Genomic DNA, 14,169 nt, shown 5'->3' with positions numbered 1-14,169 from the left:
ATTATACTACAACCGCGCTAATGGTTTGTCCAAATCCATCTAGGTTGTGAACGATTACTTATACTTTATAAGGTACTGATGATATGATCTTCTGTGTGTTCACACCATATCATATACAACATAAAGTATTAGACACATGCATATAACTAATAACATATATAATATGCATAACATTTGCCCATATGATTCTCATTCAAAATATAAAGAATTAGAGTTAATACAAAAGTAATGCTTTTAGTATATAACCCTATCACGCAGCTCATTGATTCTTCATAACTCGCCTTCATGGCTCATAAGTGACCTGAAAAACTGGATCTGACCTGAAACAGGAGAGCATGAGGCGTGGCCATCTTGCCTATACAAAGAGTACAAAGAGGATGAGGAATTTAGCCCCGACATGATTCAAGTCCCCGCCCCAGAGAACTTGATCATTAGTAGGTAGTTTGTCCATACAAACTCGGTCAAACCCAGTTAACCAATCCATCTCCCCCAAATTACACACTCTAGTAAGGTTAGACGAAATATAACATTTACATTGGCACCATCTGTGGATCGAATTTCTTGAAAATTCATTTACTCAAAGTTTACATTACTTTCAACCATCTTCTTAGAATCACTAATTTTCAAGCCCATGAAGCATGGATAGCCTCCAAGAACAATTGAAGGTTATGGCTACCCAGATGGAAGCCATGAACGGTAGCATCACCCAGCTTCGATAGGAGAACGCCGCTCTCAAAACCCAGATCGAGTCCCAAAACCCGAACGAAATTATCGTTGAGGACGTATCAATGAGGTCAACCAGCAGTCAATAGCCTCTCCCAGCGGATCAAACAGAGCACTGGCAAGAAGGACGCCACTCAGGTCATCCATAAGATGCTGAAGACGTACTGGGCACCACCTTTCACACTCGAGGTACTCAATAAACCCTCCCCCCCAAGATTTCATTTAGCCTCGGTTTGCAATGTACGACGGCAATACGTGCCTTGGCCAGCACGTAGCTCGCTACATTCAGAGCCTTGCACTCTACAGTGCGCAAGAGTTCGACCACCTGCAGTGTCGCTTGTTTCCAACAAGTTTAAAGGAGGGAGCTCTCTATTGGTTCTATTCGCTAGGACCAAACTCAATCGATAGCTTCGAAAAACTCACTGACCAGTTTGCCAGCCAGTACGTCCACAACAGACGTAAGACTGCCGACCTGAATTCACTTTTCCAACTGTCTCAAAAGAGCGATGAGCCAATTCACACCTTCCTGGGACGTTTCAAGACAGAGTTACTATCCATGGAGAGCAGCCTCAAGGAGTCGTTCGCCACAGTAGCTTTCTCTAACACAATCAGGAAAAACACTGATTTATCTAGGTCGCTCATGAAAAAGCACCCTGAAACACTGGCCGAACTATACGCACGAGTGGAGAAGTACATCAAGCTCGCTGAAGGCCTTGAAAAAAGAAAGGATGAAGATAGCAGGCGAGGTCGTTGTGATCTCAGATAATGCCCCATCTTCCAACAAGCGACCTAGGCAACAGGGTCAGCAGACCAGCACCCGAAACCAAGCCAAAAGAGAGTTCGCTGTGCTTACAAGATCTCCAAGCTACATACTAGAGAAAATAAATAACGCAGCCTATTTCCGACATGAGGCAAAACGGCCAGAGGACACACCAAGGAAGTCGTACTGCGCTTTCATAAAGCAAAGTGTCATGAGACCAACGAATGTCGTAGTCTCAAGAACTACCTTCAAGACCTCATTGAGGCAGGGCATGTCAAACACTATACTGATATACCCGATGGCGATCTGTATCACAAACTCATGGCTTGTAGAGAGAAAAGCCAAACTCCACCGCGCCCAAGCAACAGAGCTCGTTCTCATGCTAGAGGACATTCAAATGAGCGATCGCGTCACGAGCGTTGCCAACTCTCCTCTGACAGAGGCACCAACAGAACCATCAACATGATCACCTTCTAGGACGACTCTGTCACGTCCTCCAGAGAAAAAAGGAGACGAGTAGGCGCCCTCCAGGAAGTCTACCAGTTCTCCTCACAAGTGGCTCCCATCCCACGCACAAATGGCCACAATTCAGGAGACATCACCTTCACTGAAGCCAACCTCAACAAGGTGTGCCTCCCATATAATGATGGCTTGGTAGTCCACATCAAAATCAGCGACTGGACTGTCAAACGCATCCTGATCGATCCGGGCAGTTCATGCGATATCCTATTCTATCGAACCCTGAAGGAGATGAATATGCCCAAGTCGATCATGGTCGATCCAATAGCCCCCCTTTATGGCTTCAACGAGGCACAAACCACCCAATAGGGGACATCATTTTACCAGTCTCAGTGGGATCACATGACGACAAGGTCAGTATCAACACACGCTTTAGCATTCTGGATGTCAACTCGTCCTACACTGCTATACTAGGACGTCGTTGGATCCACAAGATGCAAGCAGTCCCATCAACACTTCATCAAGTGTTGTGTTTCCCTAGCCCCAAAGGTATGATGGTGCTCCGAAGCAACCAGCTCGATGCTCACAACTGTAATTAGATTCACTCAATCAGCAAGCCTGCTCGGGCTTCACTCACAAACAAGGGAGAGATCACTAAAACTAAGCTAGCAGAAGACTTCATCTTTGAGGTCAAAACCCTAACTATGACCCCTCGAAGCAAACTGGCAAAGTGGAACACTAAGGGATCAGTCCAAAATGCCGCCACCCCCCCCCCCCCCCTCTCAGAAGCTAAGACCTCAGAGGTCGCCCGACCCCTTCCGGTAAAGGAGACACCGCCAGAGATCAAGACCCCAGAGGTCGCTCACCCCACTGAGGCGGCTACCCCGACCGAGTTGAAGGAAAAGGTCAACCTAGGAACTAAGGATGACCCCAAGTTTGTTTATGTAGGACCTAACCTTGATCCTACTCTCAAGGCACAACTTGTAAGCTTTTTATCATTGAATAAAGATGTTTTTGCTTTGTCGTATATCGATGTGCCTGGAATTGATCCTAATATTGAATGCCATAAATTAAATGTTAATCCTAATGCTAAGTCAGTTCGCCAACGACCTAGGAAACTATCTCTTAGGTTCAAAAAAGCAATAAACGACGAGATCAACAATCTCAAAAAAGTAAGCTTCATTAGAGAAGTGGAATACCCCGAATGGATTGCTAACATAGTAGCAGTCCCAAAAAAGAACGACACAGTTCGCCTATGTGTCGACTTCACCAGTGTCAACCAAGAAACCCCTAAGGATGGCTTCTCCTTACCAAGAATCGACCAGCTCGTGGACCAAACAGCTGGCCACGAACTCATGTCATTCATGGATGCCTACAGTGGCTACAACCAGATCCCACTGGCAGAAGAAGACCAAGATAAAACATCATTCGTAACAGAACAAGGCATCTACTATTACAACATCCTCCCGTTTGGCTTAAAGAACGCTGGAGGCCTGGAGCGACCAACCAACGATTGGTCACCGAAATGTTCCAAGACATGTTAAGAGACACCATGGAGGTCTATATAGACGACATGGTTGTAAAAAGCAAGAAATCTGGAGACCACTTAGATCATCTCGAACAAGCGTTCTCCATACTGAGGCGAACTCAGATGAAGCTCAACCCAGAAAAATGCCTATTTGGCGTGTCCTCCGGGAAATTTCTGGGATATCAAGTATCTTAACGTGGGATCGAAGTGAACCTAGATCAAATTCGAGCATTCTTGGATATGCCAGATCCAAAAACAAAGAAGCAGATATAGAAACTGTCAGGAATGGTGGCAGCTCTAAACCGATTCATATCGAGAGCGTCAGACAAATGTCGATCCTTCCTATAGATTCTCAAGAAGGGTGAACAATTCTCATGGAATGACCAATGCCACCAAGCGTTCTCTACTCTCAAGGACTATTTGACAACACCACCTGTGATGGCAAAACCGATTGATGGCGAAACTCTGGGGCTATACTTAGCTATGTTTGACTTCGTTATCAGTTCAGTTCTCTTCAAAGAGGATTAAAACGCAGAGAAACCTATCTATTTCACAAGCAAGACATTGTTGCCAGCTAAGAAGAACTACTCACACATTGAAAAAGCAATACTGGCACTACTTTATTCAGCAAGAAAGTTCAGGCCCTACTTCCTAGCACATCCAATCAAAGTGCTCACCGACCTTCCACCTAAGAAGATCCTTCTCAAAGCCAACAAGACAACTCGCATGGCAGTATGGGCAGAAGAACTTGGGGAACACCACATTGAGTTCACCCCAAGAACCTCTCAGAAGGGTCAGGTCGTTGCTGATTTCTTAGCAGATTTCCCAGTTGACAACCTGAAGTGAGAACCCGAAGAGAATGCCCCAACCTCTAAACAACTAGACCCATCGGTATGGTCACTATTCGTGGATGGAGCTAGCAATCCAGGGGGAAGTGGAGTCAGAGTAGTCTTAGTGCCACCAGGGGGTTCTATGGTGGAAAAGTCAATTCGCATCAATTTTGCGACCTCTAACAACGAAGTGGAGTACGAAGCCCTGATCGTGGGACTCCGCATGGCGATAGAGCTCAATGTTCAAGAGCTCAAGGTCTTTAGCGATTCACAACTGGTCGTTCGCCAGGTCGCCCATGAGTATACCACTAATGAAGGCACGAGAGCTCGATCAGTAGGAATAGTACTGGTAGATGGAACGTTACTAGCATCTCCAGGTACAACAAGCACACTTGCACTTAGAGCCCCACGTTCCCGCTCTCCCTTCAATTGAAAGTACGTCTCTTCCAGCAACGCGTAATCTTCGAACACTCGGTCGTATGCCTGCTGAGCATGCCATGCAACCGATTTGCAATTCTTGGCATACTCAGTCACTGTGCCCAGCCTTTCTTGCAAGTCAAGCATCGAACTTACCAGCAACGACCTCTCAGACACAGCATCCTGGTGTTTTTTCCTTAATTCTTCTAGCTCCTTCTTCTTAGTCTCTCGAGCGAGCTGCAAGTTCAACAGGTCCTTCTTTATCTCACCCACATCATTTTCCACAGTTTCTATAATTCTGCCCGCATGCTTCAACTTATGGTAGCCAGTAAGAAACTACAACAAAAACATACATGTTACTCTCACCAATAAAAGTAAAAGGGACCAGAGAATAGTAAGAGCTTACCAAACAGCAAGCCATATTCATGGTCTCCATAATCTTATCCAAATCTTGGTCTTCCAGCATCTTCTTGTTACCCTCTAAGACAATACCTTCCAGAAGACAGTTAGTTATGGGTGCCGACCCGAGGCTAGAGTCATATTGTTTTACTACACGCCTCTTCCCCATATTCCCAACGTAGATGAACTGTCTTCCCAGATCACCATCCTGCCCCCCCCCCCCCCCAAACGCACTAGCCTCAGAGCTCTCCCCAGCAGCAGCTTTTCCCTTACCTGCCACAGCACGGTCACGAGCGCCCAGGTTGGCCTACCCCTTGAACTCGGGTTCTTGGACACCACACCTCCAGTTCGCTTGCGCGACCCACAATTTTAGATCGTTTTGTGGCCCTCGTGTCAGAAGAGACCGCCTTCTGCTTACCGAGATCGCGTGGACGGCATGGCAAGAATTCAATCTCCTCCAAGACGAGCGGAGAGGTCTCCCTCACCCCTCCCATTGGAAGGACCAAAGAGTCAAAATCATCATCATCTACCCTTGACATCTACACTCCATTGACAACACAAATTTTAGCAAAAGAAGCGTACTAAGCTTACATATCACAAAGAAGAGAAATGAAAAGAAGTTGGAAACAAACTTGAACCACCCTAGAACTTTGAAAAAAAAAACTTGGACAAGAGCTTTGGCAAATAGTTTGAGGAAAGTGACGAACCAGTACCCCTAAACCTTTCGCAAAAAGTCTTTTAGGGTGAACCATTTTCACTTCCCAAGACATACCATAAATATGTTGGAATCCTAACCGACGTGCCGCTTGAACCGCAATCTTTTCAAATTCCAAAAAACAAGGAGCTGAGGTTACCATTCCTGGCTCTCTCAAATGGTTCCCGTCCTCACACGTGCCACACACGTGATAAGATCCTCTTTAACCAGAACGCTCTAAGATGGAAAACACTCTCTACGAGTGGAACGCTCACTCGAGCCCACATGCTACATAGCCTTAGCATTTCTCACCAATGGAAGTCTAACAACACCAGATGCGACTCAGTGAAGAACGGTCTACAGGAGCAAGACACTCAATCGAGCTCAAAGGCTACATAGCCTGGACACTTCCTACTGATTGGAGCATGCAACGCTATACAAATGCAAGAATGTCAGGCAATATGCATTCAAGGCATCAAGAAAAAGAGCAACAAGAAATGACATGCATTTCATAAAGACAAAGGAACGAACTACCTAAACAGGCTCAGGAAACCAGTTCGTCTTCTAGCCGAGTTGTTAGGACGTCCCAGAAAACCAACTTGGCTAGCAAGCATTCACCACACAATGAATTGCCCAGAATAATCCGGGAAACCAGTTCGTTAATGTTTTTACTCAAAACACTTCACAAAAGCGAACTGCCCAAGTTTCCCCAAGTTATCAGTTCTAATGTATCAGGCCCACGACCAATTAAAGAAACTTAAACTTTCACAAAGAATGGTTAAACTCATCAACTTGAAGCGGGGCCAATAAAGATCCGGAGGCGACCTGGACTGAGGACAAGACAGAAGGGACTTTAGAGTTCGTTGCCACCTCAGTCTCCGCAAGCAATTCAGCAACAGGAGCAGTAGCAGCGATGCGGCCGGGTACCATAGCAACATCGGCACTAGCATCTATGGTGGAAGCGACCTCCTTCCCACCTGCAACCAAACGAGCATACTCCTCCTTGAGCTGTTCGTGTTCTATCCCGGCTGCTCATGCATTTCCTCCAGCTCCTTTTGTTCGGTGAACATATGGTCGTCCGCCTCCTTAGCCTCTACTGTCACCCTTTTACACTTATCAGCTAAGTCATTTGTTGTGGTCAACTTCCCTTCCAGCTCAGTCGCTCGGTTCTCTGCGATCATTTTCTGCAAGGACAGGTTAACGACTTCCCCTTAAAGTCATTCAACTCGTCCTGTTCAGCCTGCTGCACCTCCCGAACACTGGCAAGCTCGTCCTTCAGCTTCTCCAGCTCATTTTTCTCCATTTCAGCAAACTAAACAACAGTCTTCATCTTCTGGTACCCCAGCTATAATCTGCAGCCAAGTAAACACGGTTAGAAGCATAAACAAAGCTTATACAAACAAAGCTCCATCTTCAGGTCGCGGTTTGGGACTTACCAAGCTGTGAGCCCGGTCCAACACTCACAGGTTCTCAGCTAGATCCTTCGAATCCAGATCCTTCTGATCACCGTCCAGCGTAATCCCTTCTAGCAAGCACGACGCTATAGGTGAGGACTTATAACTACAGTCCGACCTCTTCACAGTCACCTCCTGGCCAGTGCGTTCGTTTACATAAACAAGGTTATGCTCCAAATCATTCCCACCATCACTAACAGGAACCTTCCCAAACTTAGCACTAGGATTTTTCCCCTTCACCATCTCGGCAACAGTACCAGCATCCTCAAGACCCAGAACGCTAAAGTCTACCAAGGGACTAGATCTAGAACACCGAGCTGTCTGATAAAACATAAAAATGATAGTTTACCTACGAAATGAACGATGAAACTCAAAACGTAAGTAAACTAAAACTTATTACGAGTCTATATTTATCAAGTTTTCTACTCTCAATTCTATCGAAATAGAGTAGAGTAACAAATTCGTTCCACTCCTAGTTCTCTAGCATGGAATGATTTCATGGTTAACTAATCGGTCTTAAGTCTAATGAGAGGTTTACGAGGGGAGTTCTATACTACGAGGTGAATTAAATTAACAAGTTACGAATAACGAAAAGAGAGAATGCTAAGGGTTTGAATTTAGATAAAGAATTAAAGGGAATTGAATCCACCTTAACTCGACTTAATCCTACTAACAAAGACTCGTCGTGATCCAAATTGAATGCTTAACATATCAAAATAGTAATTCTAATCCCTAATTATACATGGCATTTCTACCAATTCATAACTAGCATGTGAGCGATTAAACCCATTCTCATGGTGAATTAATCGTTTCTAGAGTGGAATAATTATCACGACAATTTCTAAGTTTAACAAAGATCAAGCGTCATCAAGGTTTCTTCAACCCCTCTAATGGAGGTTTAGCCTTGATTCATACCACTATCATTTCCCATTGATTTAAAACTAAACATCATACCAAAATTCTACTTGGCTAATTTAACTAACAATACTTCAATCTAATTTAACAACTCAGAAATGATACTCAACAAGAATTAAAATTAGATCTATAAATTGAAATGACAAAAATCGAAATTAACAAACTAGCTATTTTATTTATCAATACTAATGAAGAACAATGATTCTAAGAGTTTAATCTAAAACAAGAATTGAATTTAAACTAAACTTAATTTTATCTAATGAAAACTAGATCTAGAATTATCTATTGTTTTAGGTCTAACTAGCTACCATTAACAAAGAGCTAAGCTTTTGTTTTTATATGTCCAGATCCAAAAATCGTGTATGGGCTTGGAGCCATATTTTGGGCCAGAGAATCAGGCCCAAAACCCAATTCTTTCAGTCTAAAAAGTCCTCTTCAGCTACAGTTGGCTTCAACAGACTTTTCGTCCACTTCTGCTCCTCTTATTGGGTCAAGGCTTGGACCATTGGAAAGATCTTTCGGAGCCGGTCGTTTTGACATAAGGTAGGCCCAATTCCGAGGTCTGAGTCCAAAGATACGGCCTTTGGAAGTTTTATTGTCTTTGAGTGCTGTTTCTGCCCACGTTGACTTTTCAGCTTTTGACCGGGCTTTAGAAAGGCTTTGTCTTCTTGAATCTTGGCCTTTAATCACAGAACTCCTTAGCAACCGACCTTTGCTCCTTTATCTCACTAAAGTTGTACATTTTTGCACATAATGGACTTTGAAGCCTTAAATGCATAAAAACACGTAATCAGTATTAACTCTTAATTATTACTCACATAATTGGTCTAAAAGTATGACTGTTACAGGGTTAAAACTACAGTTTTGGGCTCTTATCAAACCACCCCCAAACAGCATTGACCAAAAAATGGAGTTCTATCTACTCTTGTTTCGCTGAGTGCGATTGCATTGACCATATGCAACAAGGCCTTAAACCACTAGGAATTCCCTAGTGGACGAGTTATAGCCTCATGAGAGTTTTCCGGTGAAGATACTCACAAACTTCATCTATACTACAACGACTAAGAAATAAAACTATTGTTTTCTCATTCATGTCTCAACTATCTATACATCTCACTAGCATACGAATAAGAATAACCAAGTCAAAAACCTAAACTAATATATGCATAATAATCAATCATCTATGATACAATTGTATATACTATGAGTAATACTATGAAATGCATAGCGGGTTTCGTTTCTGAAAACTTCGAATAAGCGTCCTTAAGTAGGTCCTCACATAAATGTCAAGATCTAAAACCACTCTGATTTTTTCCTCAAGTTTATTACTCCAGTTAATGCGATTGGGCACACTTTACCTTACAATCTCAATGATAACAAGGAAGCCGAAGTCGATCAAACACATCTGCAACTTACTATCACACTAACATATTCCTAATTGAGCTAGAGGTCTTTATTAGGTGTTGCGGGGATTAGGAGATGGTTTAAGAAGGAAGGAAATGGATATTCAAAAGGACAAGTCTGAGATAATAGAGTCTTCATATTATGTAACTTAAAGAAAACCTTGTTATTTTCTTTTGCTTCTATACTTTGTTTCCATCCTTAGCCATATTTTTCTTTTTCTTTTCTTTGGCTTTTGACTCATTTTTATTCTATTTTTGAAGTTTTTATTTATTTCTATTTTTCTTTTTCTTTTCCTTGGATGGAAACTTCTTTTCTTTTTTTTCTTTTTTTTCTTTTTTTTTTCTTTTTTTTTCTAAAGCAACTAACTAATTTTTTTGTTTACACAGGTTTTTCTCTTCTTCTTTCTTCACTCATTCTATTCTCAGACTTATTATAGATTGGGTAAGTTGAAATTTTTTTTTATTTTGTTTTGTTTTTGTAACAGGGTAAAGGAATTGTGGTTTATGGAAAGCTAAAGAAAGGCTCAGAGGGTGACTAACGGAAAATAATTCATAGGTTTGAATTTCTGGCTATATCGATCCAAAGAGGGCCTAAATTCTTGCTTAGGATATGGCATAGTGATCAAGCAAGTGGACGTGTGATTTCTCTATCCGGATTTTACTTCTCCCTTGTGTCCTTTCTCAAATGTTTCGCTCATATAAGGCTATAGGCTATATTCTCACAGGATTTGTAGAATAAGTACTCTAGCCTAGATTTCATAAACTTACTGCTAATAATCATAGATACTCATGTAATATATTTATAGATAGATGCAAAGATTATTACCTACATATTAACCTAAGTTTCTAACAATTATTCGATGCAAAAGCTCATTGAGACTTCTAGATTGTTAAGAGCATAGAAAGAAAACAATACCAATATTCCTAAGTGTATAGCATAAAACTTATTTATTTATATTTTTTGAAATTTTTAACTTGAAAACAAATGCATGTTATACATATCTATATCCTAACAGATGCCTTAATTACACGTGTTTCTATGCTCTCCCCAACAAAGAAGCATGTTTTGTCCTCAAAGCATTTAAATAAAGAGGGTAGAAAAATACCATGGAAGCCAAAAAGAAATTCGAACATCTACAAAACAAGGTTAGAACATACTAATATAGGAAAAATAAAAATCTCGACGCGAACTCTATAAGAGTTCCACCCATTATGAGGTTAACAGAATTAAATTGCTTGGGACATAAGCAGACAATACAAACTTAAAACTTACCTTATCTCCCGCTTTTAAGCATCCTCCTCCTCGTCAAAGAGATGAGGTTCATTCGCGATCCCCGCCAAAGCTATTATAACTTGCCAAGCTTGCCGCCATTTATCATCTACTAATGCTAGCCTTGTTAAGTGTTATTATGTCCGATGGGATGTACGGGCTTACCAAATGAGGCTGCACTGCCATCCCGCCAAGTCATAATTCGCGAATGAGCGAACCACCCAATTGGTGGGTCTCATGACTTCAACCCTTTTCCAATCTGTGAATTGTGCACGTAATACAAGTAAACAACTACACGATGATGATGGCTTACCAAAACAGGGCATAAGAAGATACTTATGCCTCATGCTTTGGGCTCTCTTAAGACTAGCGACTAAAACTTCGGGGAATGTCATATCGGCGACGTCCCCCCCTAAAAGCGAGGAAAATGTCACCAGCCGATCTTGTTTTGCGAGAAATGAACCGCCATTCCTCCAAAATATTCATCGGGATGAATAACATGGTGGTGCCTACGTTTAGGAAATGCTACCAAAGGGCAATGCTATATAAGCCCACGGTCCATTACTCGAAATACCCCTCCCCCATAATACTCATGGAAATATGTATAATCATAAAGGTATGCATTATCGGTCATATATGCCCATGTGTGAACAGGATCAGGTATTGGTAATCCTAAAACTAAAGCGACCACATTTTTATTGAATTCTAGTGTCGTGTCATCGACTACGACGGAGAATTCTTGTTCTCCATCTTGATTACAATAGAATCTAATGTGGTTGTAGAAATAAGCAGTAAGCTGTGCTGAATATGAATCGTCATCACTTACCAGTAGATAGCACCATCCTAACTGCAGGATCCTGTGTCGGAACCAATGTTCATAGGTTTCGGTTCCCAACACGTCTTCGAAAGACTGTTCAGGTATGACTATAGGAGATGTCATCTCAACTACTCTTTTGAACAGTTCCAAAAATCCTGGAATGACCCTCAGAAAATTGGAAATTTCTGTGTTCACAGAGGCGGCAGGCGGAAGATGCTTCGGGGTTTTGGAGTTACAGATGTTTGAAGTCGCTCAAGCTCAAGTAGGCACGGGTCGGTCCCGAGTAAACTTTCTGAAATTGTCTAGGGCACAGGTGCGCTCGTAAGTGCTAAAGCAGAAGTTTAAGAGGAAAAAGAAGGAAAAGCTTGGAGTAAAAGGTGAGAGATGATGGTGGGGTGTAGTGTGGGTTGTGAGTGTAGAATGAAGGAAGTTTAAATAGATTCTGAGCTTCCAAAACGAATCGGCAAGTTTCCAAATTGTTTAAGGCAATTTCCGGAAATAGAAAATTTCCAAACCCGAAAACGGAAACAAACCATATTTTTGATTTTATAACAACCCTAGTATCTTTTATACTGAATTTAGAATAGTAACTTCTAAACTCTCATAGATTTCATGCTACCACCACACATAATCATAGATATGCTGATATCGGCCAAATTCACAACCTTTACTCCAAGACAACTTTACAGAAGATGATCATATAACGAATTATGCTCGGTATAAATATTACCACCCCCAAACAATTCGGGAATGTGGGATTAATGATAAAAACAAGTAAAATTCAAAAATAACCAATTATATTAAAACTAAAATTTAAATCCAAACAACATAAAACAACACATTAATATTTAAATTTAACAACTGAATTAAAATCCAACTAAAAAAACAATAAAAACAATGAAATAACAGCGAACACAAACTGATGGTGAACACCTAGCCATGTGATGAAGATGGACCCTGAGATGGAGATTGGTCCTGGGATGGAGAATGGCTTGAGCCATCTGTCCTCCGGCGACGACGCTCATGCCTCTCAGACTCGGCTGAAACAGAATCCTCCACGGGTGGCATGCGTCGTAGCATCTCTATTCGGAACAAACGCTGTGCTTCCATCTCAGTCCTGAGTACTGCATACTGGGCTTGGTGATGCTGGTGGATAGTCTCCATGTTAGACAAGATATCGTCCTGACCCCTTTCGAGCATTTCAAGTCTCGTCATGCGAGGGTTCGTTTGCTTATTTCGAACTACAATCTGTCTATCTCGGATATCTTGAAATACCATAAACGCAACGCAAGCCAGTTTGCAACACTTGCATGCATTCTAAATTAGAACTACAACTATCTAATGCATTGTCATCCAGACAGGTCATATCCTCCCTTTCATCCTCCGACTCAACCACATTTGCTTCGCATAACGGCAAGTCTCTTGGATGCAATCCAGATAGATACTTGCATTAGAATGCAATTTGATCTTAATAGGAGCAGATTTTGCGCAGCTCTAAAGGAGAGCATGATCTTAGTGATCAATACGGAAGAGGCCAAGCTCTTTCCCACTCCTCTAATCACATTAAACATAAAATCGAGGATGCAGAAATTATACTTATTCGTTTGCAAAATCCGAGAACGTCACGGACATTGCGGCGGACCGATATCATTGACTTTGTCTTTCCCGGGGCGTTCCTACCAATCCACCGAGCTCTGACCGGTTGATTGGTTCTCGAGGTTGATCGGGGGACGAATGAGATCTCGGATTGTATTCACCTCCACGGCGGTATCTTTCATCAAAGCGGGAACTCCAAAGATATCTTTGGGATTCCCGAATGGTCGCTTCTAGGTTGCTTTTCAGCGTAATTCCTAACTTTTAGCCAACAACTGTCTCGTTACTTCCCTCCTCGTTCCTGCTACCTTAATGAAAATCATATCCCCCTCCAATTCTCGCTTCTTATAAAACTGTTCTACCAAATCATAGTGATAGAATTCCTCAGTCGAGTACCACAGTCCGTTCCAATCCCTCATCATCATCTCCGCGTCGTAAAATGGCGCGAAGCTGTCGGCAGCAAACGTGTGCTCCGGCAAAATTCTTCGTCGTAGCACCATTGAAGTTTTTGAAACAACCAATGGTTTTGTAGACGGTGGGGGAGGCGAGTTTGATGTAAAACAACTAAAGACAACGGTGGTGGCAATGGTGGGTACGGTGGCAGGTTGAAGCTTGAATTGGTGGCTGTTTTTGGAGTTTTAAAATTGTTGGGGTTGGTGGTGGTAATGGTTTGGAGAAGATTTCAGTTTGATTAAAATGGTTGGCGTGGGTGTAGTTAGGTTTCCTTTTTTTTTTTTTTTTTTTTTTTTTTTTTTTTTTTTTTTTTAGGTTGAAAACTTTGTTAACGGCGGTGATGGGATTAGAACCGCAATACTGTTTGTGGAAACAAAGGGGGGCGCAGGTACGCTGCCAGTGCGCGCGAGTTGGGCCGAAGCCCAATTCAAATTTTTCGAATATTTTTCGATAT

General features: G+C 42.2%; 1 protein-coding gene across 1 annotated transcript; it reads left to right on the top strand.

Annotated features, from left to right (window-relative positions):
• The first annotated feature begins 961 nt into the window (after positions 1–961).
• On the top strand, positions 962–1,489 carry LOC147515258 (uncharacterized). Its single transcript, XM_086592850.1, has one exon. The coding sequence runs from the start codon at positions 962–964 to the stop codon at positions 1,487–1,489; it is 528 nt and encodes a 175-aa protein (XP_086448976.1).
• The last annotated feature ends 12,680 nt before the right edge of the window (positions 1,490–14,169 follow it).

The sequence above is a fragment of the Coptis chinensis genome, chromosome 2, assembly GCF_015680905.1.
Source record: "Coptis chinensis isolate HL-2020 chromosome 2, ASM1568090v1, whole genome shotgun sequence".
Taxonomy (NCBI): Eukaryota; Viridiplantae; Streptophyta; class Magnoliopsida; order Ranunculales; family Ranunculaceae; genus Coptis; species Coptis chinensis.
This window is presented reverse-complemented; position numbering and strand designations above follow the sequence as displayed.